The 27,047-nt window shown below is 42.2% G+C and overlaps 1 protein-coding gene and 1 pseudogene across 8 annotated transcripts in view; both read right to left on the reverse strand.

Moving 5' to 3' along the window:
- ADAMTSL3 (ADAMTS like 3) overlaps positions 1-27,047 on the reverse strand; it is a 388,590-nt gene that overhangs the window by 323,333 nt on the left and 38,210 nt on the right. For all 8 annotated transcript variants that reach the window (XR_008513716.2, XM_024232567.3, XM_024232568.3 and 5 more), the window contains one exon: positions 16,054-16,173. Coding sequence is in view for 6 of the 8 variants with exons in the window: in XM_024232567.3 (XP_024088335.2) it covers positions 16,054-16,173 (120 nt within the window). In the remaining 2 variants the exon portion in view is untranslated. The remainder of the gene's footprint in view (positions 1-16,053; positions 16,174-27,047) is intronic.
- On the reverse strand, positions 3,104-3,199 carry LOC112129143 (U6 spliceosomal RNA; annotated as a pseudogene).

Here is a 27,047-nt window from a genome sequence, read left to right on the forward strand (position 1 = left end):
ACACATTCTAACCTTTGTGTGTGCTGAAAATTCTAAAAACCTTTTGTCACCAACCGCTAAATCAATACTTCTCAAATATGTTCTGGTGTCAGAATGTGTGAAGTATCACGGGGATGCTTTTACAAAGCCTCATGGAATACTCATAAATTAAACTTTAAATTACTGCACACGTAAGTTTGAACTTAATTGAATATGATTATATATCTTATTTTAATGTGGCAATGAGGTCAGGGACCAAACATTTAAGAAATATCTATGGAAGAAATGTTTAATTGTAAAATGCTTGTCTGCTAATTAATTTTTTCTACTGAATTTGATATTTTTGAAGTTGCATTATTTAATTTTAGGTATGCAATGTAGTATGGCAAAAAAGTGAACATGTTTTCTCTCTTTATTTATTTATTTTTTAAAATGAGACAGAGTCTCTCTCTGTCACCCAGGCTGGAGTGCTGTGGTATGATCTCGGCTCACTGCAACCTCTGCCTCCCGGACTCAAGTGATTCTCCTGCCTCAGCCTCCTGAGTAGCTGGGATTATAGGCATAAGCCACCACGCCCAGCAATTTTTGTATTTTTAGTAGAGATGGGGTTTTGCCTTGTTGGTCAGGCTGGTCTCAAGCTCCTAGCCTCAAGTGATCTGCTCGCCTCAGCCTCCCAAAGTACCGGGATTACAGGTATAAGCCACCGCACCAGGCCAAATATTTTTTCTCTTGAAAAAGACCTAGGTATGAAATTGGCTTTGCCATGGACTGACTGTGTCCTGGTGAGGCTGTTAGCTCCTCCAAGCCACAACTTCCTTATTAATAATATGGAATGATGCTATCCAATTCACTGCAAAGTTGAGTTTCATTTTTGATTTGTTGATGTTGTTTTGTTGTTGTTACTTTTATCTTTTACCTTTTACTATGCAAGATTTCAAACATACATAGACAGAAAAGTCTAATGAACCCCAAGTACCCATAGCCCAGCCCCACAATCAGCAACCCAAGTCCAATCTTATTCTACTACTCACCCACTCCCATTATACAAAACATCATTTAATCAGTAAATATTTTCATATGAATTCATAAAATTTACTTTTTAGCATATTCACAATACCATTTTCATGCCTTAGAAATTAGGAGTTGACAACAAAATAGTAATTTTCCAGTTTTCTTATAAATGTCATAAATAGTGTTGTCGTAGGTTTTTTGTCTGTTTATTTGTTCATTTAAATAAAGATCCAAACAAGGGCCACGCATTGCAATTGGTGGATATATCTTTTAAGTCTCACTTAATCTTTTTGGTTCTGTATCTAGTTTTCTTTTTCCTTTGCAATTTATTTGTTGAAGAAACTGAATTGTTTGTCCTGTAAAGTTTCCCACTGTCTGGATTTTGGTGGTTGCAAACCCATTATTTAGTTTAATGTGTTTCCTTGTACACTGTAATTCTCATAAATGGGTAGTTAGATCTAGAGCCTCAATTTTGGGGAGGTCGAGAAGCACCATAGAAGGCAAGAATCCTACACGGGTAGTACCGGGCTCTTCCATCAAGAGATGTATACTGTTTGGCTGTCTCTCTTTTTGCGACTTTATTGGCTTGGATATTCAATGCATATATCAGTTCATTAGGGTTGCAAAATGATGACATTCTCATTCTATCATCTCTTCTTTATTTATTGACTGAAATATTTCTGTAAAGACAAATTCTCCTCATCTACTGTTTGGTTATCCAGTGATATCATTCATATAGAAAAGGCAGAATGAATATTTGGGTTTTTTCCTTCTATTTGTTTTCAATGTAATGAGTTGATTCCTGAGCACCCGCCAACACTGACTAATGCATTTTCGTATTATTATTAACTTAGGGATATAAACATAGTTGACATGCTTAAGTCCTTTGCAGTTTTTGCTTTTATTGATGCTCAAATTTTGTCCCAACTTATTTTTTTTTTGAGACGGAGTCTCACTCTGTCACCCAGGCTAGAATGCAGTGGCAGGATCTCAGCTCGCGGCAACCTCTGCCTCCCGGGTTCAAGCAATTCTTGTGTAGCTGGGATTATATAGTCACGCACCACCACGCCTGGCTAATTTTTGTATTTTTAGTAGAGATGAGGTTTCACCATGTTGGCCAGGCTGGTCTCAAACTCCTGACCTCAAGTGATCTGCCCGCCTCAGCATTTCAAAATTCTGGGATTGCAGGTGTGAGCCACCGCACCTGGCCTCAAATTGTCCCAATTTCTGCTCATAAAACTGTTGACAAGCTGATTCCTGAGTCCTTCTGATGAGACTCTAGTAGTCTTGACAGCTTCCTTGCTACCTGTTAACTACATAATGTTCCAGGCTAATTTTGCATATTTTTACCTCCAGACCCAGAATAAGTAATTTTGCCATGGAATCCTGGTTCCTTTTAAATGGGACATGGTGTTGAAAGACCATGACCTGGGCGCTAGCTAGATCATTGCTATTAAGTTGGCCATTTGCTCATTGTTATTATGCCTTTTCAGTGAAGGGATCTGCAAAATATGTCCTGGTTTTGTTTTGTTTAAGACAAAAGACCTCAGGAGTTTTTACAGATACTTACAATTCAATTTCAGGACTATAGAGTTTTCACTTAATTTCTTCTATCTTTTTTCCCTGTCTCCTTTTTCCCATATCAAGAATATGGATTTACAAGATTACCAGAATAAAAAACCAAATGATCACATTTGTATTGTTCATTTGCTTTGTCTCACATCACCTACACAGCAGTCTCATAACAGCAAATCCAATGCTACCATCAACAATAAGGTCACTGCAAAAAGTTTTAAATCTCATTTTTAGTTATTTTATCCTTGGATATACTGACCTTCAGTGAAATTCATGTGTATTAAAGTCAATTAGAATAATTCTTCTCTATGTGGTTACCACCACCAATGGGAATCATAGGTTTTTTTGCTTTTATTATTTTATTTTTTATTCTTAGGGATCGTTCTTTTAAAATCTAATTTTACTTTACAAATATATAAAATAGTTGCATGATCCCAAAGCCAAATGTATAAGATAGGTATATACAGAGAAGCTTAGCTTCTGTCGCTTCTCCCGCACCTTCTTTTCTCCCTTCCCTTACAACTAACTGGCCTTTTTTAAAACTCATCACAAATTTCATACCATCCTTGTACAGAGGCCATGCTAATCTTCTCTGTATTGTTAATTTTAATATATGTGCTGCTGAAGCAAACACAGAGGAGCAGAAGAGTAAACTGTAATTATAAGGCACATGGCATATCTCATACAGTTCTTATACATGCAGGTTGCTTAATAAAGGGCAACTGTAATCTTAGCCTTCAAAAAGAAAAAGCTCCTCTTCTTTAGTTTCAAGATTGAAATTGCAGGAATTACTTTGGATACAATTCTATGTCACATCACAGTATCATACACCCAGCATGATGCCACATTACAGAGATTCAATCAACATTTGTTGAGGGATTGATGGAATGAATGACTACTCCTTTAAACTACTGCTATTATCAGCTCAGATGTCAGTCTCCACTCAAGGTATTATAATTTTTCATGAGAACCATGTGTTCAGAATTAGGTTTTTAAATAGAGCATAGCTTTATTTAATGTATATTTACAGTATATCATAGCTCTATTTGATAAATGTATGTCTTATTAATGCAGTGTAAACCTAATGCAAAAGCAAAATTCTTAGTTAAAAATCTTGCCTTTTCCCAATTATAGAGAAAAATTTACTCAATCATTTTGAAATGTAAATTTTAAAAACGCTGTTAGCATTAAATCCCAGAGGGAAGGGATTAAGAGAAGGATTCATCCAAATGGACTAGGAATATTATTCCTTGTTGGTGGTCTGCCACGTGGAAAGAGTTGAGAATTGGAAGCAAGCAGCCAGGGTCCAAAACAAAGAACAGTCTGATTCTCCAAACAAGCCTTTGGACTAACAGTATTTGGAAGAGAGACTATTACTTCCTCATAGTTGTAGGAACAGAGTGAAAAATAGAAATAATTACAAACACACACACAACACACACACACACAGAGAGAAGAAATAAAGATAGGCTCTTTATTATCACAAAGAATAATTAACTCTTTTAAGAATTTATTTTCTTTCTTTCTTTTCTTTTTTTTTTTTTTTTTTTTTTTTTTTGAGACGGAGTTTTGCTCTTGTTGCCCAGGCTGGAATGCAATGGCACGCTCTCGGCTCACTGCAAACCTCCGCCTCCCATGTTCAAGTAATTCTACCTCAACCTCCTGAGTAGCTGCGATTACAGGCGCCTGCCACCATGCCTAGCTAATTTGTGTGTGTGTGTGTGTGTGTGTTTTTAGTAGAGACAGGGTTTCACTATGTTGGCCAGGCTGGTCTCAAACTCCTGACCTCAGGTGAACCTCCCACCTTGGCCTCCCAAAGTGCTGAGATTACAGGCATGAGCCACCGTGCCCGGCCTAAGAATTTATTTTATTTCTTAAAGCAAACTCAGAAATAAAAATTCAATTAGAATTTCTTCAAGTCTTGTCACTCCTGGAAGTAGATCTAGCTATTCCATGTCCATGGGAATTGCAGAAAAGTCATGAAGACTTGCTCTAGATTGTTCTGACTCCAACAGGATAAGACATCCATGTCAATAATTACAAACCCAGATGAATCCTTAGGGCCATAAGCAAACATGAGTGACTATTTCAAAGAGCAGGAAGAAACGCTGTTAGGCTGAGGACTTCACTGAAAACTACCTGGAAGAGATGGCACTAAGCTGGACATCGCAGAAAACACAGACATTCAATAAAGAGCTTTGCACGCCCTTGGCACAGGAAAATATCAGAAGGGGGAAGGCATGGAGTCCAGTCTGGCCAGAGCACAGGGCCCACAGAGAGAAATGGGGGATAAGGGAAGACAGGTAACCCGGGGCCAAGCTGTGCAGGGGCTTTAATACCGGTCAGCAGTTGGCCTATTTCAGAGGAGGAAACAAGGACCCATGTAAGGTTTGTGACAAGGGATATAATCTTCAACAAACATATGCTCGTTGTGCATTTACTATGTGCCAAGCTGCAGAGTACAATCTGGAGCTACAGTGATGAGAAGACATAGTCCCTGCCCCTAGGGGCTCAAAGCCTGGTGGAAAAGACAGAGGAGGAAATGTGCAGTGCTGGGTGCAGAGGAGAAGGAATTAACAAGAGAATCTCAAAGGGGATGAGAGAAGACTTGGAGAAAGTACCCAATCGTTCAATCCAGCTCTGGGAAGGGAGGTGTATGTTATATATGTTAATTTCCACATAATCCAAATGTATTCACGTATGTAGCCATGTATTATTAGCTTTTAGAAACAGAAACCTGTCCGAAGTAATCATGCATGTGTGCACGTGCAGAATGATGAACGTAATTGAAATGGTTTCCTGGAAGAGGCAATATTAAGGGCTATCAGTCACTGTCCTGAGCTATCACTGCTGACCCCAAGGACAAGAGGCTCAGCAGAAATTGCTCCAAGCCTCACATACTGCACTGTGTTTTCTTGAAACAGTTCATGATGCAGCATCCCCACAGGGTTTGTTGTTTGGATAAGTAAGTCACCCAGACTAGCATGAGAAATCCAAACTGAGTGCACTGTTTGACCACACCCACCTTCTCTTCCCTCCTCACTCCCTCCTCCCTCCCACTGCAACCCATGAAGGTTACAGTGGGTCAGGAGGTCAAAATGCTATAAGAAAAAAAAAAAAATTCCAGGATGAGAAAGGAAAGAAGGAAGGAAGGAAGCACGGACGGATGGACGGACAGATGGGAAGGATGGAAGGAAGGAAAGAGAGAGAGAGAGAAAGAGAAGGAAGGAAGGAAGGACGGATGGGGGGGAGAGAGAGAGAAAGAGAGAGAGAGAAAGAAAAAAGAAAGAAAAGAAAGAAAGAAAAGAAAGTAAGAAAGGAAGGAAGGAAGGAAAAGAAGGAGAGAAAGAAAAAGAGAGAAAGAGAGAGGGAGGGAAGGAAGGAAGGAAGAGAGAGAAAGAAAGGAAAGCAGGAGGCCTAGGAAGCAAGCAGGTGGACCTAATCTCACCTGCAAGTGTAAGTGAAGGTGGCCTTACTTCTTTGAGGAAGTAACAACTGAGCTGACAGATATACAAGGGTTAGACAGGGATGGCAGGGGGAGGAACAGTGTATACAAAGCAGAGGGGATGTTCCAAGCAAACAGGACAATTTATGCAAAGGCTGCAGTTGAAGAGCTACATGAAGGGAAAGGAAACATACAAGCTTCATCAATAACACCTCGCCTAGAAATGTGCTGGACAGCAACGCAGACAGAGTATTCCAGTGGGCATCCCTAACAGCTATACACCTGTGCCCCCACTTGCCCTTGGGATGTCCCACCAAGCACAACAGCTAGCAGGATCCTGATCTCAGGCTACCAGTTTCGTTGGAGAACTCCAGCCCAAGAGTGGACATTAAAGTCCAAGCTGGAAGGTGGGGTGGAAATTGGGACTGTTTAAGTGCCAGGAAAGCCAGGACAGTTGGCCACCCTAAAAAGGTGTACATAAAAAGCAGATTAAGAGTATTACCAAAGGTAACTAAACACAGAGAATAACACAACAGATACTTTCAAGATATTTATCTGCCTGGCCTCAGGTATCCATATGTCAGTGCCATTTTCCCGATCATCTGGAAGAGCCCTCAACATGTCTCAGCTCCCCAAAGTCCAGAACCAAGAAATACACTCCAGAGTGTTAAAACTCCAAGCATGAGCAGACAAAGGTGTCCACTGAGAGACTCAAGCCCCATAGAGCCTTTACCCACCAGGAACCTCTTTGCAAACTGCGCCTACACTTTTTTGACGTAGGCTAGAATTGGCCAAACAAAAGGAAACATTTCCAAATAAGCCAATCAAAACATAATGCCTCAAATCCCTTGTGATAGGGAATAAATTCCATTACGCTTCTACATCCGGTCCTTCAAAATTCAGCTTGCAGAGAATCGGCGAAGTCTTTTCTTGCCTGGCATGGCCCTTCTTTGCTGGCCAGAAAATTAACTTACCTTTGTTTTGTAGCTGTCTTTGTTTTATGCTGTAATAAGAGAGAGAAAAAAAAAAGATGTTCCCATTCAGTCCTCCACCTGCCATTACTCCCCATTCTTATAGCAAACCTGCAAGCCCAGTTTCCTGCATTTTCTCAAGATCACAAACGCCAATAAAATCTACTCCCTTCACTATGCCTGAGGAGGACAGACTACAACAGAACAGAAATCTGGCACTCATTTAAGAAAAACACACATTCAGTACCAGAGATGTTTAGTAAAAGGGGGTTGATGAATGCGGTCAAAATAAAGAATTAGAGATGACCAAAGGTGACATTGAGGGTTCCCCCACTACATGAGGCTGTATTTCATGGCTGATTGATCTTCTTTAGCAGAGCTCAGAAGGACATCTGAGTATAAGACAGGGAAAGACACCAAGTTGTAGAGAACCCAACAGAAAGTTCCACTAGGCTAGTGGGCCAGGAAAATCATGCATAGAAGGTGAAGGATGACACTGATAGGAGAGGCCACACAGGTAGGAAACCTAGAGATGCTGAAAGGTGGCTGATCACCTGGGAGAAGTAGAGAGATAAGAGAATTAGATGTCTCTTAGAGATCAAAAGGAATGCATGTAGTAGGAGCATGCATAGGAGGAGGTGAAGGAGAAGGGTCTGAGATTAGAGAGAGGCTGCAGGATTTAATATTTCTAAGGCAGAGTAGTTTGAACATGGTCCAGTTTGGACAATTAGAATGGGTGACCGAAGTGGAAGGTCTGTGAAGGTCACTGGAGCCAGAGAGATCCAGAAATGACAGGGTTAGATTGAAGCTTGCAGAATGACAAATGTAATTGAAATGGTTTCTTGGAACAGGCAATTTTAAGGGCCATCAGTCACTGCCCTGAGCTATCATTGCTGACCCCAGGGACAGGAGGCTCAACAGAAATTGCTCCAAGTGTTAATTCTTGAACACTCCCCAGATCATGGCAGGACCTTGGAAGGAAGTAAATCATGATCAGGTCATAAAGGTTTTGGTGAATGCTCTGATCAGTGGTTTAGACAGATGACATGAGCCTCCAAAAAGGAGGAGCACTGAGATGAGGGAAGAGCACTAGCCAGGAAGTAGCAGTAGGGACTCAAAGAAGGTCAACCCCCCACCTTAGCCATGTAGTGCTTGGGGTGTGAGGTACGAGCAGCCTCCATTGGTGAGGCCTGCAAGGAAGGCAGTGAGCCTGGCCAAGGCCAGTTTTCAGTTGCAGCAGAAAGTTGGAAGTCAGGACTTGGGGTCCTGTTGACCATGAGGGGATGACAGAAAGCACTGGGAAGGGGGAATCAATAAACAAAGGATAAAACAGGAGGAAGAACAGAAAAGCAAGGCATAAAGGGCCACTGAAGAGAGGAGATGGTGGAGAGGAAAGTCTACTTGCTTTCTTTCATCCAGGGATTGTGAGTGACAGAACTGAGTTGCTCAAAACAACCTTGTCTCAAAGCACTTGAAGGCTTTGAGGATCTGTGAGTAGGGACTGATCTGATCTCAAAGAGAAAGGATGATCTGACGGTAAGCAGCAAGGGCCCTGTCAGAACAGAACTTGTCTCTCAGTGTTCTTAAGTGTAGTGAGGGACTTTTAAGGAAACATCCATTTGGGTCTGTCTTGAACATCCCCACCCTATACCCACCCCTTAACCCGTACGGTATAAGTGATAAAAATCACCCAGTACCCCAAATATGAGTCTAGGAAGATGACACTGAAAGAGGAAAATGTCTGCGTCCTTCAAAAGCTAGATATTAAATCTCTACTCACACAGTTCTTTTATGCTTTTATGATTTGTGAAAAAGCTCAATGATAATGAAATTCAGAGTTCATGTGTGACACAGTCAATCAGAACAGCATGTACAGTTGCATGTGCAATATTCATGCATTTGCTACACGCATGAACTGGGAACACAGTACAAGTTATTCCAATTAATTTGTTCTTGTCTTCTCTTAACAGACCATGAGCTTGCTTTCTTGTTAGATCGCTAAATCTTGGAATATTTAAGCAGCATAACTACATTTGACTGAGATTACTCACTAACAAAGGAATGAACTATTCAAACTCAAATGGCTTGCTGCTTAAAAATATTATACACACAGGCCAGAAACAACACAGAAACTCTCCTATGTGGAGAACATATAAGTTGCTCATTTTGATCAGTGAAGAAGATGAAAATACCCAGTAGACCCATGGGCTATGTCCGTCTTCTTTTACCAGAAGTTTCAGAAGTTGGTATATACTTTCCAACTAAAAACGATTACATAAATAACTTGGAAACGTCAAGTGATATTTCTGAGGGCTGCCAATAGTTTAACCACATTGAAACTCCTGGCCAAGATATTCATGAAAAGTTCGGAAGAAGTTACTTTGAGAAAGATGTACTCACAGCAAATAGATTTCTCCTCTTTAGAAAGAATGCATAAATCAATAGTTAAACGAGGAAAAGGAAAATTATGTTTATCATAATAGTATAAGAAAAAAGGCATTTAAAAGAAGTTTAGAAATAAGACTACACAAAGACTTCATTATTAATATATTATTGTTATTATTAGTATTAAAAATTCATTCAAACATTTCTCTCATACTTTTCCTGCCCACAGATTAGATGTAAAAATGTCTTAACTGAGCTTAAGGGCAAAGAACGGGCACTTGGCTTTGCTACTGCCTGGCTGTGTGATCTTGGACAAGACACTGTTCCTCTCCGGGGCTCAGATTCCTCACCTGAAAAGCCAGAATCCTATACTTTCTTTCAACTCTGACATGCTATTAATACAATTCCAGATGCTACCAAGGCTGCACATCCAGCCCTGTGCCTCCCTGGGGATGGAAACGGTAAAGAAAATACAATTTAGAGAGGCATACTGAAACAAGGAATCATACAAATAGGCAGCCAATGACATCCCAGGAAGGAAAGAGAAGAGTCAACTATGACTTCACCTATGATGTCATTAAGGCCTTAGGACTTTACAAACATGGAATTGTACCAACACAGACTTTTACAAATATAGGCTGATTCATACCAGAATATAGGTGTGACTTTAAGAAAGTAACTGAAATTCTTAAAAAGGATTCCTGTTGAAGGTGGTGGGGGGAGGGAGGTTGGAGGACATAAAAGAAGTTAGATTTTAAAGGTTAAAAATGAGTAGCAGAAAGCAGCAAGAGACAGTAAGAATTTGAAAACCAAGTGGTCACTGAAAGCAATGGTAGATTAGAGTACACGCAAAAGCATTTTTAAGTCTGGAAAAAAATCTCGAATCCTCTTAAATCTGGTCAGGAAGAGACACAGCAAATGCTAAATTAGTCAAGGGCAGCGGAGCAGGAAGTTTATAAGGGAGAAGGGATGGCCTGGTATAAATAGGTATAAAAGGACCTCTCCAACATGAGATCAAGGTAGTTCTCCTCTAAATGGCTTCAAGCTTGCATTAGTGGGATTATCCTTGGTTAATTTTAGGAAAATCAGAACCCACTACTTGTCCTACATGCTTGGAATCCAAGGTATTAACCTTTTTTCCTGCCTTTTGGTGCCTAGTAGACTAAAAGTGGCAAGGTCAGCATTATTTTAATACCCTATATTAATATTAACAGGTACACACATAAAGAATTCATAAAACATAGGAAAGTGTGCATGAGGCCCAATTTCTAAGTCACCTACTGCTCGTGCTTAATGTCCTTTATCCTACGATGGCTGCCAGTGAGGAGGAAGCACATTACAGCAAATCCACCCAGTCTGGGAGGACACACCTTCCACCTTCCGCCATGCCTAACAAATGCTAAAAATAAAGAGAAATAAAAGAATATTTATGCAAAAGACAACTTTTCCTAACTCCTTAAAAAATAAATGACCTCTAACTGAGAAACACTGTGCTTGTCACAGGCTTTTAAATCGGTGTCCATAATAAAGCTCCAAGTTTAAATCTTCAGTGAGTTGAAGCAAGGTAAGGATGGAAAACAACCACACTATCCCCCTTTCCCAGAAGGTGATCTAGGCAGAGAAAGAGCAGATCTCCAAAAACTGACTTACTCAATGATGAAAAGAACCATGTGCAGCTGACCAATATCCAGCTGTTTGCCTATGAACAGGTCCTCTGTAGGACAAAACTCCAAAACCACTATGAGGAATGACCAAAGAATCTACCCCAGAGACAGGCTGGCTAGTAACTGAAACCACAGCCTTCTTAGCCAGTCGTCCCAAACTAATACATTCTAGCTACTTCATGTACCTGATGCAACCAAGTGCTAGAACACCTTCATTCTAAGAATGTGCCCATCCAATAGAAAGTCAGTGCCATTTTAATTTCAGTTAATGTTTCACTCAAGCTTCAAAAAAAATTATGGTTTCTATTAAAAACTGGAAAGGAATAAATATGCTTATGAATGCTCTCCACATAGCTAATTCCAAATTCCTGAAGGAGATGAGAATGAGCTGATAAGGCATCCATTCATCTTAATCTTAATCTCTGGGGTCTATTAAGATCCCCAAAGCTCTACTAACTGTAAACAGTGGAATCAGGATTTTTAGGAGAGGAGATAATTTTCTAGGTGGTTCTTCTGAGAGAAGCTCCTGGATATATCTCAGAGCAGGAGAGCCTTGGGTTTAGAGTGTAATGGTCTTAGTTTTTCAAATAACCACGGGTGTCCTTGAGTAAGTCATTTGCACATTTGGCGTCTCTGTTTTCTTGACTTGTAGAATGAGGCATTTGGGTCAAAGTCTCCACCAGCTATAAAACTGTATAATTCTCTAAGTAATAGTTTACCGAATTGCTGGCAAGACTGCCTCAATAATCAGAATGATCCCATTAACACTCTGCAACGTGGAATATTCTATTTGTAGTTTCAGACTATTTTAGAGTGGAAAGAGTTCAGATCATGAAATCCAGTCACTTTGTTTTTTAAAAGAAATAAAGAATCCAAAGTCCAAAACGTGAAATAGTTCTGTTAAATTATAAGCTGATTAGTGGTAGAAGCAAGACCAGGCTGCCTGACTAGACCTGTTTGCACTAAACCACATTGTTACTCAGTTGGCTTCAGACCGCCTTCTTCACTAGAAGCTGCCGCGGCCCTCCGTATGGCATAAAAGCCTCCCATTAAATGCAGCCTACATCACAGCTATGCATTACTGGCCTCAGGGTTATTAGTTTTCCAGGCATCTAACCCAGGAGACATTTGAAGAATGACCTGAAGGTCTTCATGAAATGTGGCCAGGATAAAATACTTTAAAAAGTCCTGTGAGGTTCGTCCAAGACAGCAAATATCTACACACCATCCATTTGCGTCCCATTTTATCAAATGAGTACTTTATAGGTAAGAAGATCCTAGTAAACCCACATCTGACCCAACAGCATTAGAAACTAGGCTGCAGCCTCAATTGCATAAGTACTTTGTCACTCTGGCTTCAGGCCACTGTGACAGCAGGACAGCACCCCTGGCATATATATATGGAGATTCCACAAGTAGGTACCCATGCCACCTGACACAGGTTCTGCCCTGGCAGCCACTCACACAGACCCTGTACGTATTTCTGGCTGTGGAATGCCGGTGGCTGCTGGCATATAACAAAGGCTACACTGGAAAACTGTCCCCACCATTTCCCCAGGTATGAAATCTTTGGAGAGACTGCTCTGAAAACCTTTTAGGGACAACCTGGGAATTTCTGTTCAAGAGCAATGCTGCATGCCACCCAGTATGCTGCAATTTGTTCCAACATGAGACAATTTGTTCCAAAGAGTACAACTGGCTGCTAGACATTAAACCCTATATTATGTTGGATCCAGCAACTGGGTTGAATCTCTCAGACATAATGATGTGTGAAAGAAGCCAGACACAAACGAGTATGTGGTGTATGATTCCATTTATATAAAATCAAAAATAAAATTAAAAGCAGGCAAAATGAATCTGTAATACTGATAAAACTCTGAATGGTGGTTACTTCTTGAATGCGGGATATTGATTGGAAAGAGGTTCAAGGAGCCTCCTAGGGTGCTAGAAATGTTCATTTTCTTGATCTAGGTAGCAACTACACAGGTGTAAAAATACTTAAAAATTCATCAAGCTCTATACTTCAGATATGTGTGCGTTTTACTTACATATGTTACAGCTCAATAAAAAATTAATTGAAAATATTGCATGAGATCTCCTAATGTAAAGTAAGAATAAACTTCTTCCTTTCCTTTAGCATAAGCATATCTGAGATTCTTTGAATTGAGTGTTTGCAAACAACATTCTTAGTAATAACAATAGCTAAATTAAATGCTTATATGTACCAGGCCCCGTGCAGGGAGACATATGAATTATCTGCTTCAAGTCCTTGCAACGCCTACATAAGGTAGATACCATCCAAATCTCCATTTCACAGATGAGAAAATTAAGGGACAGGGAAGTAAAGTAACTTGTCCAAAGTAAAACAGCAAATTAAATGGCAGAACTGACAAATCAAATTCAAACCCAAAGCAGTCTGACTCTAGAGACTTTGTTCTTAATTGATCTTAATGTTTTGTCATATGCTGAAGGATCAGGGGATTTTTTTAAAGTTTGATAGTATTTGATTGGTTTTATCCTTTCCCCAGTGCCCGAGAAGCATGTTCAGCATTAAGAAAAAAGAGGATTGGCCAGGCACAGTGGCTCACACCTGTAATATCCCAACACTTTGGGAGGCCAAGGAGAGTAGATCGCTTGAGCCCAGGAGTTTGAGGCCAACCTGGTCAACATAGCAAAACCTCATTTCTACAAAATACAGAGGAAAAAAAAATTATCTAGGGGTGGTGGTGCATGCCTAATGCCTATAGTCCCAGCTACTTGGGGTGGGGGGCGGGGGCAGAGGCAGGAGGATCACATAAGTGTGGGTGGGGAGGTTGAGGCTGCAGTGAGCTGTGATCATGCCTCTGCACTCCAGCCTGGGTGACAGAACAAGACCCAATCTCATAAAAAAGAAAAGAAAAAAGAGGAAAGAGAATCAGGATTTGGGTGGTGGGTTAACAGTCTCTAGCTGATTAAATTCCTGAGGTTCATTCAACAGATATACCTAGTTTAGTCCAAGCGCCTATTTTCTGTGCCTTTAGTAGAGGAAAGTGGGTGCTATTATTGGCTTGTTATAGTCTCAAATTATTCCTTTCTCCTAAAAGAAATACACAGTGGGGGCAACACAGAGTGTTTTCATATGCTAGTCACTGAGGCTTTCTGGAACACTATGTCCTGCGATGAAATTTCCACAGCATGCCACACACTTTTCAGATCTGCTTTAGACCTTTTGAAAAGACTAAAGGGGCTTGTTTTCCCCTTTTCCCAGCTTTTATATTGTTATTATGTTAAATATAAAGTATCTGTGGAACCTCGAGAAGGCATTAACCACTCTTTAATTATAAAATGCATAGCTTGGTATTTTCCAGACACCCGCTTTTATCCTTTATGGCCCTCTCAATTAGTTCCTCTGAAGTTCTCATATGAAAACCTGTTGGATTATTGATTTCTGGATTAAAAGGTGCTATAAATTACAGACCCTCTCAAAATCCATCAAGGGAAGGGGGAAGGCAGAAAGTGACTTAATGATGTTTTAGCCCCTATTAGCAACCAGGCCCAAATGTTTGGGCTCTACAATGCAAATATAGAATTATTTCCCAGCCCATCCCTGCTCCCCACAATGACTAGTAATGCACTCACTCACTTTTAAAGTAACTTGAAAATATGATTGAATGTTGACATTTTCAGTAAGAAATTGGTCTCATCCCACTCCTGCCCCAATGACCAGTGTGGCTTCCTGCCCACAGGGGTCTGGTGGGTCACAGCCCTGACCTTCACCCCAGTCCCAGCTCTGGAATTAAGCCCACCAAGGGTAGGTCACTGAGCAGCAGCCTCAAGGATGGAGAGTGTGCAGAGTCTCCCCCTGAGCTGGGAGATAGAGGACTGAGCAACAGATTCCTCTACCTGCCCTCTATGCTCTAATCTCCATCCTGCATCAGCCACTGATGCTCTGCAAGACTTTAATCCTTCTCCCAGCCCACCTCCAGCACTCTGCCTAGCTCCAGCCAGCCCCCAGAACTGGGTCCTACTCCCTGTGGTCACATCTTGGATCTACCCATGTTGGCAGACTGAATTTCTCAGAGCTGTTCCTTTTGAGTACTGTCTTTTGCACCCTGACTAGGCTTTACCTAAATTAAACCAGGACGCACTGGCCTTTGGCTATACAGTTGAGGACAGCACAGCTGGCCTCAGTCACTGGGCCATCTCCCTCCACTCTATCATATACCATGGGAAGTTGATCTTGCCCCAGCTCCTCACCTTCACTTGGGCCCTATAGGTGCTGAGGTCTGCCAGATCCACCCAGGCCCTACATCATCTTAAAGTCCACCCTGGTTTGCTCAACTGCCCCATAAATTCAGGCTTTACCAGCTTTGCATTAGGCAAAGTTGAAACTCTCTGTTTCACCAAGTTGTGAGTGATTTCAAAGATGGGTAATCTTAAATGCTATTACGGCATCAAGGTGAATTGAGGATGGAAGGGAATCACAACTTCCAGTGCTCAGCTTACACATGTCAGCCAAGCAAGGCCTTCTTCTCTAGTTAGCCTTCCTAAAACGATTTCAACACACACACACACACACTCACAGACATATGCACACACAGGCATATACACTGTGTTCCTTCCTTTCTGAAAAGTAATCTTGGGGAAAAAAAGCATGCAACATTGGTGCTGGTAAAAGAAATGAAGTAAAAGCTGACGGCAAAGAAGTAACATGTAAACAGAAAACAGAATTTTGGATAATTTCATAATTGAATCATCAATGTGGTGATAGCTAAGATGAACAAATCCATCATATATTTCTGATGAAAATAAGAAAAAGTGACTTTTATGCAAATGCAGAGAAAGAACTGCACATTGTATAGGAAATTATATGCAAACATGGGCAATCCAGATGCTCTGGGATCCTTCGAGGGTGTCAAGGGTCTGTTGTACTTGTATTGCAAAGAGGAAAATATAGTTAACTTTGAAGGTCTTTTAGAGACACTGTTTCCTGACCACTGGCAAACAGCAAAGCCAAAGGTAGATCCTTGTCCAATGTTCTTACCTGGTCATCATAGCGATAAGTGAGGAACTGCTCCCCTGTTGTGTCTTCCAGAAAACTTCCCTGAGGAGAGAGTGCAAACTCGGGAAGGAAATAGGCTCCAGGAGATTTCTCAGCTGTGGTCTGAAAAACAAGATCATTTGGTCACAAATAAGGCTCCAGTAAGGGCCCCCTGACAAGTAAAGTCCAAGAAGGCCATTCCAGGAGAATCCACCATTAAAAGCTGTACCAAGAAACAAAAAGGGAAGTGCCCTCCCTTGGCAAAGATCAAGGTGAGGCACACCAGGTGTGTCAGGGCACTGTTAGGCCAGGATATCACAGTGGCCCAAATCAAATTGACAGCCGTGGCATTTATTCTCTGACACCTGCCTCTCTCCCCTTCCCCGCTACCTCTGCTCCCCATCTTCCAGCAATTCAGCCACAGAGTAGTTAACTTTGTCTTGTTGTTGCAAATCTATTGTTTTTAGGATTTTCTTTTCTTCTTCCTTTCTTCCGTTTTTTCTTTTTTTTTTTTTTTTTTGGCAAAGGAGTGGGAAACAAAAATTTTCTCCCATACTACAACAAAAATGCACTTCATTGTAGAAACTTTAGAACATATAAATGAGCACAGAAGAAAATAAAATCACCCATAATCTTTTCAACCTGTAATAACCACTTTTAATTGTTTTGGTGTATTTCCTTTGAGACTTTTTCTTCATAATGCTTTGTTTAAAAATCTAAGCTTAAATAAACATGCATATTGTAGACTGTGTTTAGTTCATGGAAAGCTCATACCCCAGTCCGTCTTCATGCTGCTGATAACTACATACCCGAGACTGGGAAGAAAAAGAGGTTTAATTGGACTTAGGGTTCCACATGGCTGGGGAGGCCTCAGTATCATGGCAGGAGGTGAAAGGCACTTCTGACATAATGGCCACAAGAGAAAATGAGAGGGATGCAAAAGTGGAAACCCCTGATAAAACCATCAGGTCTCGTGAGACTTATTCACTATCACGAGAACAGTATGGGGGAAACTGCCCCCATGATTCAAATTATCTCCCACCGGGTCCCTCCCACAACACATGGGAATTATAGGAGTACAATTCAAGATGAGATTTGAGTGGGGACACAGAGCCAAACCATATCATTCCACCCCTAGCCCCTCCAAATCTCATGTCCTCACATTTCAAAACCTATCATGCCTTCCCAACAGTCCCCCAAAGTCTTAACTAATTTCAGCATTAACCAAAAAGTCCATAGTCCAAAGTCTCATTTGAGACAAGGCATGTCACTTCTGCCTATGAGCCTGTAAATTCAAAAGCAAGCTAGTTACTTCCTAGATACAATGAGGGTATAGGTATTGGGTAAATACAGCCATTCCAAATGGGAGAAATTGGCCAAAACAAAGGGGTTACAGGGCACATGCAAGTCCAAAATCTAGTGGGGCAGTCAAATTTTAAAGCTCCAAAATGATCTCCTTTGACTCCAGGTCTCATATCCAGGTCACGCTGAGGCAAGAGGTGGGCTCTCATGGTCTTGGGCAGCTCCACCCTTGTGGCTTTTCAGGGTATGGCCTCTCTCCCAGCTGTTTTCATGGGCAGGCGTTGAATGTCTATGGCTCTTCGAGGAACATGGTCCAAGCTGTCAGTGGATCTACCATTCTGGGGTCTGGAGGACAGTAGCCCTCTTCTCACAGCTCCACTAGGCAGTGCCCCAGTAGGAACTCTGTATGGGAGCTCCGACCCCACATTTCCCTTCCGCACTGCTATAGCACAGGTTCTTCATGAGGGCCCCGCCCCTGCAGCAAACTTTTGCCTGGGCATTCAGGTGTTTCCATACATCCTCTGAAATCTGGGCAGAGGTTCCCAAACCTCAATTCTTGACTTCTGTTGCAGGCTCAACATCACATGGAAGATGCCAAGACTTCGGGCTTCCACCCTCTGAAGCCACAGCCCGAGCTCTACATTGGCCCCTTTCAGCCATAGCTGGAGCAGCTGGGACACAGGGCACCAGGTCCCTAGGCTGCACAAAGCAAAGGGACCCAGGGCCCAGCCCACAAAACCACTTCTTCCTCCTGGGCCTCCAGGCCTGTAATGGGAGGGGCTGCCATGAAGGTCTCTGACATGCCCTGGAGACATTTTCCCCATAGTTCTGGGAATTAGCATTAGGCTCCTTACTACTTATGGAAATTTCTGCAGCCAGCTTGAATTTCTCCCCAGAAAATGAGTTTTTCTTTTCTATTGCACAGTCAGGCTGCAAATTTTCCGAACTTTTATGTTCTGTTTTCCTTTTTAAACTGAATGCCTTTAACAGTATCCAAGTCACCTCTTGAATGCTTTGCTGCTTAGAAATTTCTTGCACTGGGTACCCTAAATCTTCTCTCTCAAGTTCAAAGTTCCACAAATCTCTAGGCCAGGGGCAAAATGCCACCAGTCTCTTTGCCAAAATATAACAAGAGTCACCTTTGCTCCAGTTCCCAAGAAGTTCCTCATCTCTATCTGAGACCACCTCAGCCTGGACCTTTTCATTCATGTCATTATCAGCATTTTGGTAAAGGCAATCAACAAGTATCTAGGGAGTTCCAAACTTTCCCACATTTTCCTGTCTTCTTCTGAGCCCTCCAAACTGTTCCAACCTCTGCTTGTTACCCAGTTCCAAAGTTGCTTCCATATTTTCAGGTATCTTTTCAGCAGCACCCCATTCTACTGGTGCCAATTTACTGAATTAGTCCAATTTCATGCTGCTGGTAATGACATACCCGAGACTGGGAAGAAAAAGAGGTTTAATTGGACTTACAGTTCCACATGGCTGGGGAGGCCTCAGGATCATGGCAGGAGGCAAAAGGCACTTCTTACATGATGGCGGCAAGAGAAAATGAAGGGATGCAAAAGTGGAAACCATTGATAAAGCCATCAGATCTTGTGAGACTTATTCACTGCCATGAGAACAGTATGGGGGAACCTCCCCCATGATTCAAATTATCTCCCACCGGGTCTCTCCCACAGCATGTGGGAATTATGGGAGCACAGTTGAAGATGAGATTTGGGTGGGGACACAGAACCAAACCATATTACCTGGCATCTGAATCACTGGACATAAATCACAATGGTTGGAGTCTGAGGGGGTCAGAAAGGACACCCTCTTTGGGGGAATATGGCTGGGATATGATGACCCAATGGACTTGCTACCATCACACTATCACCCGCCTGCAGGGAGAGCCTGTCCAAGGGAAGATTGAGGAGGCAGAGGGTTTACCAGGATCACTGCCTTGATTGCTTCAAGGAGGAAAGTAATAAAGGAGGCAGAATCTGCAGTACTCAGCCCCATCCAGTCAAAAATACATGGATCTGTGACTATACCCCCGACTGGCTACCTCACTCTCCCTGCTTGGGAAGAAATGAGTCAGAAATAAAGTAAGAGGCCACAGGTGTTACTCTAAGAAAATTGCTCTCTGCAAACAGGAGGAGCAGGGAATAAACATATTCCTCTGACACCTCTGCTGCTCCAATGGACTCATTCTCAAACTGCAGCAGGAACTACAGTTTATGCCAAAACATCCCTCTGAATACTGTGTTTTAGAAAGGGAAATCAACATCATTCTGTCAAGGAATATAGAAGAGTTAACTCCACTAGACTACATGGCTTAGATAGCACTGGGCTGTTAAAATAATTTAAAGATTTTCTTATTAAATTTCATTTATGTGAGAGATTTAGCACCACTATTGTTAATTGCTCTTACTGGCTTCAATCATCACCTTATTTTTTTTTACTTTAATTTTTTTTAGACGGAGTCTTGCTCTGTCACCCAGGCTGGAATTGAGTGACGTGGTTTCAGCTCACTGCAATCTCCGCCTCACAGGTTCAAGCAATTCTCCTGCCTCAGCCTTCCTAGTAGCTGGGATTACAGGTGCCCACCACCATGCCTGGATAATTTTTGTATTTTTAGTAGAGACGGGGTTTCACCATGTTGGCCAGGCTGGTCTCGAACACCTGACCTCAGGTGACCTGCCCATCTTGGCCTCCCAAAGTGCTGGGATTACAGGAATGAGCCACTGCACCCAGCCAGAATCATCATTTTAAATACCTAAAGAGACCTTAGAAGTCATCTAAGTCAAACTCCTTATTTTAAAAATGAGTAAACTATAGCTCTGAGAGTTAGGAGACTTACCAATCACCAAATCTGACAGTGACTATTCCTGGCACACAAAAAAAGAGCAAGTGCAAAATCCCTAAAATAGAAAGGAGGTCAGTGAGTTTGAGGAACAGACGCAGGCTTACAACCAGGGCTGGAACCTGTTAGCAGCCATGTGCCAATACCTGGACAGATCCATTTACCAGAGTGGAAGCAGTCAAAGATCGCCACCTTAAAACAGCTTCCCGCATATAGTGGACCTTCCAGTGTGATGCTTATATTTAGTTGACCATGCATTCAACACATATTTATTGAGCACCTAGTATATGCCTGGCACAGTTCTCAGTGCGATAGATACAATGAGGAACAACAAAGATCAGGTTCCTATTTTCATGGAGGTTACATCCTAGAGGTGGCGATACATAGTAAAATAAGTAAACGAATACATAAATAAGAAAACTAACATTCTAAGTTCTAAAGGAAATAAACAGGTGATATGAGAATAATGTTGGGAGAGGACTGTTCAATTTTAGATAAGATGGTCAAAAAAGGCATCCATAGGAAGATAAGATTTCAGATGATACCTCAAACAGGAGGAGCCAGTTATGGAAAAAGCTAAGGATGAGTATTACTGGCAAAAGAAGAGCAAGTACAAAAGCTCCAAAGTGGAAAGGAAGTCAGTCAACTGGAACAACTAGAGTGTGGCTGGATTCAGTGCAGACAAGTAAGAGTGGCACGAAATGGATAAAGAAGGAAGGGAAAAGCCACCCAAGACATTTAAAGCCTTATGGTAAGGAGACGGACAACAACAGAAGAGTATTTAAACAACACTGACTGCTTTGTGGAGACTGAGCTAGAAGGAGGCAAAGTGGAATCATAAAGACTAGTTGGAAGGCTGTTGGTACTAACTCAGGTGAGAAGGGATGGTTCCTTGGACTGGGATGATGGCAGTAGAGAAGGGGAGAGGTGCATGGATTAGAAGTAGAACCAACAAAGCTTTCTGATGAGGGAGGAAAAGGGAGGAATCAAAGGTGACTTCTGGGTTTCTGGCTTGAGCAATGGCTGTAAAGGAATTGTAATGGATGGATAGCCCTGAGAAAGAAACTGATTTGTTGGTGAGGATACAGTCAATAGTTCTGTTTGAGTCATGTTAAGTTGGAGGTGTCCATAAAACATCCATGTAAAGAGCGTGAGTTTGCCATTCAATATGCAAGTCCAGAGCTCAGAAAGGAAATCTGACGCTGGAGATAGGGATTTGGAAGTCATCACTTACATTTTCATAATGTATGTATGTATGTATATATGTATGTATGTATATATGTATGTATGTATGTATGTATGTATATTTACATATATTCACATCCATTATACCAGAAAAGCCACTCCCTAGAGAAAGAGTTTGGCAGGCAAGAGGGCTTTGCCTGACACCCTCAATTCTAATATTTGAAATTAAGTAGAAGAGGAGGAGCAAGCAGAAGAGACTAAAAATGAACATCAATTAGAGTAGAATAAAAAGGAAAAAACCCTATATTAGGTCATGGGAAGATTTAGCATCAAAGAGAACAGTCAAGTGTCTTGAATGCTGCTAAGAAATTGAGGAAGATGAGGCCAGAGAAGTATCCCTTGGATCTAGCAACAGGGAAGTCAACGTTGACTTTGACAAGGGTAGTTATGGTGCAGTTTTTCTTAGAAAAATTGGGCCTTCCCTTAGGAGAAATGGCTGAGTTCACACACGGCTTCAGAAAGAAAGCATCATACCAAACATGCGTTGGACATTTCCGGCCAGATGGAAGTTGACTTCCTAAATATCAGGAAGACTCAGTGGCATGTGGCCCCTCACAAGATGGGGTGACCAAAGAGGTCAGGGCCCTTAAGTAGCAAAAGTTGGAGGGAAAGCAGGAGGAACAAGCCTGGATCAGGAAGTGTGCGATCTTCCCAGGGCACTGAGCCAGGCCTAGGAGAGAAGCTGCCAAAATGCATCATCTCCACCAGCCACTGTCCGCAGCTGCTGAGTCACCAGGGACCAGGTCAGGAGGAATCCAGACAGCACCTCCAGGGACTATGAATATGAGACTTGGGGATACAGCTGTGTCTCCACATCCCCATCCAGCTGAAGGATTTGACTTGAGCAGGAGGAAGTGTATACAGGATGGCTATTCAAGGACAAGAGTTGAGTATTCTAGACCTTGATCTACACACTGCAAAGGGTCAAGAATAACTATGAAAGCTGGGTGAAAGTTCTGCTTGATTGTGATATTATGATATAATAGAAATATATATGTGGCCTCTAAGGTTCTTGACATAGAGCTCCTAAAATCCTTGTAATTTTGTGAGCAATAGGGGCCATAGGAGAATCTTTTGTTCTACTATTTGGTCTTTGACTGCAGTTCCTGACACAGAGCTCCTAAGGCTTTGTGATTTCCTGAGTGACAGGGGCATCTGACTCAGCCCCTAAATTCCCTGGAATTTCCTGGGTGCTAGAAGCATCTTTTGTTCTAATGAGGTGACTCTTGGTGGACCCCTGGATAGCCTCAGGATGGGGGCTGGTTGCCAGGGGAGCCAATCATGTGATTAGAGGGTTGGAACTTTCAGTCCTCACCCCCAACCTCTGGTGAAGGGAGAGGTGCTGAAAGTTGAGCTGATACCAATGGCCAATGAGGTCATCAACCATGCCTGGGTAATGAAGCCTCCATGAAAACTCAAAAGGATTGGGTTCAGGGAGTTTCTGAGTTGGTGAACATATCTGTGTGCCTGGAGGTGGCACATCCCAACTCCTGCACTTGGGACCTCCTTCCAGACCTCACCCTATGTATCTCTTCATCTGGGCATTCATCTTTATCCTTTATTGTATCCCTTTATAAGCTAGAAAATGTTAAGTAAAGTGTTTCATTTAGCTCTCCAAGCTGCTCTGGCAAATTAGTCAAAGCCAAGGAGAGGCTCAATTTATAGCTTGTTTGTCAGAAGTATAAATGATAACTTATACTCAACCTACTGCTTGATACTGGCGTCTGAAGTAGGGGGCAGTCTTGTGGGATGGAGCCCTTAACCTGTGGGGTCTGATGCTACTTCTAAGTAGATAGTATCAGAATTGAATTGAAATAGAGGATACCCAGTGGTGTCCAGTGAAGAATAGCTTGCTGTGTACAGAAATACCTCCACACTAGTGCTGTGTTGAGTGGAAAATAGAGAGTATGAAAAAGCACTTTAGTTTTTTGTTTTTTGTTTTTTCCTATTTCTCAGATTGATGTAATGGGAAGAGAGAGAAGCAGGGGAGAAGAGGGTATTCCTAGAGTCAAGAGCAGAATCCAATGTGCCTCAAAAGTTAAGCAGTCACCAGTTAAAACAAACACAATGTGATTTCCATTGCAATTAAACAAGCCAGTCTGAACACTTCTCCTGACCTGGTGTGAGCTCTCACACCCATCTCTCTCCAGAGCACAAACACAGCCAAATATCACACCGCTAACGTCTACAGAACCGGGGTCAGTGAAGGGACCTAGTCTTTCTCCCACATGCCGTTGCTAAGCCATGTCACTGCACTCTGGATTGAGAGCCCAACTGCAGGCTTTCCTGCCATTCACTTTCTCTTTAGATTTGGCATCTCAAGACTGTTTTAGATCTGGACTCCATTTATCGGGATAGGCGGCACTCTCCCCCTGTTTCATGTCAGCCCAAATTTGTGGGGCATGCTCACAATCTGCATCCTTGTCACTGCTACAAACACTGAACAGGAATAGGGCTGAGGCCTGAGCCCTCTACCTATCCAGGCTGATGGCAAATTTACCCAATTATAGTTCCTCATTTGCCATGTCGTCATCTTGGCCACTAAGGATTCAAGGAATATACTGTCAGATGCTTCAAATCTACACTGACAGACAACATAAGAAAGTAAGATGCTAGATGGAAGAACTAAGATTCCAACAGATTTTAACAGGTTGGGCAAAGGCTAAATGCCAAGAAGACAAAGCCCTGAGCCATTATTGCTGGACTCTTCCCATGACACCAGCGCTTAGCCAGACACCATGTAAGGTCACTGTCAGGAATATTAATGCACAGGTAGGCCTGTCTCTATTAACAGCAACCAAAGCAGGGCACGGTGACTCATGCCTGTAATCCCAGCACTTAGGGAAGCCAAGGCAGGAGAATCACTTGAGTGCAGGAGGTGAAGGCCGCACTGCAGTGAGCCATGATCATGTCACCACACCCCAGCCTGGATGACAAACCAAGAGCGGCCAGGAAGACTTTAGTATTTGAAGGGGAAGTTAGGATCACTCCTACAAGTGAAAGGTCCCTTTAAATGTCAATATTCCATGAGTCAGGAAGTGTACCTTCCAGGCAAATCAGGCAGAATCCCCAGGCTCAATGCCAGCCACAGTCTGCAAGGGATACATTCTCTGTATTCCTCTGGGGCCTCAGGGGGCTGTTCCCCCTGGCCTGGATGGCACATGGGACTTTACAGTTTGTAGCTTCCAAGGCCCATGAGGGAAAGTCAAGTTAACCAGCAGTACTTAAACTCAATGCACCAAACACATTTTTCTTCAAAAAAAACCATGATGTACATTTGGTTCCTTGAACCTGAAACAAAAGTTAAAAAATAAACCTTCCGGATCATTTTGGTTTTTCAAGTAGAATGCAGTCATTATGAGACTTTTCAGTCTTAAGTGTCCAAAACCTTCCTGATGAAATGTAAAATACATTTACTTTGGCAGGATTGGAAGGGAGGGTTAAAAGAAAAGGACTTTTCACATTTCTTTTCCAAGATAAAAAAAAATTGTTTCTAGGGATTTAAGATTCTTTTTCTCTATTTACCATCAATTAATTATATGTTCTTCTAATATTGTTCATTTGAAAGACCTAACATTTGAATAAAGTCTGGATACACCTCAGCCAAAAAATACCATGTAGTTTTGAACTTCAGCTTCACTCTGGGTCACATTTTCAAAAGAAATATGAGCCCCAGGCCCTTCTCCACCCCTGCTAGGTCAGTGAGGTGGGCAGGGCCTTGCGAGTGCCTCCCTTACTCAGAATGAGCTGTTTACATGCACAGGCTTCTTCCCCGAGTTTAAATCTATCACAGGAAGAATCTCTTTAGCAAACTGGAATTTTCATAGCACCACTCCTCCTTCTTCCACAAAACATGCATTTTCTCTGGAATTTTCTCTCTCCCTCTCTCTCCTTCCCTCCCCTTCTCAAAGACCCCACCACCACACACACACACACACACACACACACACACTGCACACATACCACACACACAGAAAAAATACATACCACACACTACATAAACACACATACACAAAAACATAACCACACATTATACATATACATACCACAAACATAGCATACACACACAATGCACATACACAAACACATGTAACACACTACATACATACACCACATACCACACACACGCACATACACACATACCACACATTACACATATACACAAACACCACAAACATACCCCCACACACACCACACACTATATACACATACACACAAATATACCACACATACACCAAACACCAGATGTACTCACACACCACACACTACATACCTAACACATACAATGCACACACCACATACCACACACTACATACATACAAACACACCAAACATATCCCCCACACACCATCCATACACACCACACACCACACATACACACACATATACCACACACTACACACATACACACACCACAAATGTATCATGTACATATCATGCACATCACATACTACATGCATACACACACATACATACCTACACCACAAATATACCCCCACACACACACACACCACACATGCACACATACCACTCATACCACACACACACACCCCACACACTACATGCATGCACACGCCACAAATACACCAAATACATATACACCACACAGCACACACACTGACTCTCACATCCCTAATTAGCATTGGCAAGCAGGGCCCAGAGTAATCAGTGAAAAGATCTTGCTAGAACACATTCCACCTTTCAGTTCTCCAAAAGGAGAAAACCTAAACATGGAGTTGTATGACTTCTCTACATATCTGAACATTCTTTAGTGCTCAGCACTGGGCTTTACACATGGAAGACCTTCAGTAACTAACATCTTTCCTAGGAAAGCCAGCCCAGGTTGGCCCTCTCCCCGCAGAGCCTGCATGCCTGCTGTCTGAATATTCTCTGCACCACAGAAGGCCCAAAGGCTCTGGCTGAGTAGCATGCTGACATTTCACAAGGGGTTATTTAAAAACTCGACTATTCCTCCAAATGGGGAGCGGAAAGAAAGCCTTCCCCTGCCAATATACACAATGCAGATCCTCTTTCCCTAGAGCCCGCCCCCCAAAAATTTTACTTAAGAGTCCATTTTTCAAGACCTTGAAGTAAGCTGACCTATTGGAAACAGCCTCAATTAGCAAAATGTCATATGGAAATAAGTCTACTTTAAAGTTCCCCAGGAAAAAAACTGAAAATAGTATTCTATGAACAGGGCTCCATTGCTAGAGAAAAAAACGAGGTGTTTGTCTCAAATCTCGATAAATTGTAAACTCCCTACCTCACTCTCCGCCAGCCTCCCCCTCCTCCTGGTCTAGCCACTCGGTGAGGGGTGACACCGTTCCCACCAAAGCACTCAGGAGAGAAGAGAATGCTGGTTATTTGTTATTCGAGGGGCATGAGTCACTGTTGGTGAGAGGAAGTGCTGTTTTTGAGAGCCACCAGAAAAAGCGCGGTGCAGAAGTGAGGTGTTTTCTGGTGGATCTTGGTCTTTCCCAAAAATCGCTTCCAGGCCCTGACAGGAATTCCGTGTTGAAGAAGAACATGCTCTCAGGGCCCCATCTAGGCAATGGAATCTGCACTTTGATCCTCAAGTGAAGCACGTATTTTCCCACAGCCT

The sequence above is a fragment of the Pongo abelii genome, chromosome 16 (assembly GCF_028885655.2).
Source record: "Pongo abelii isolate AG06213 chromosome 16, NHGRI_mPonAbe1-v2.0_pri, whole genome shotgun sequence".
Lineage (NCBI taxonomy): Eukaryota > Metazoa > Chordata > Mammalia > Primates > Hominidae > Pongo > Pongo abelii.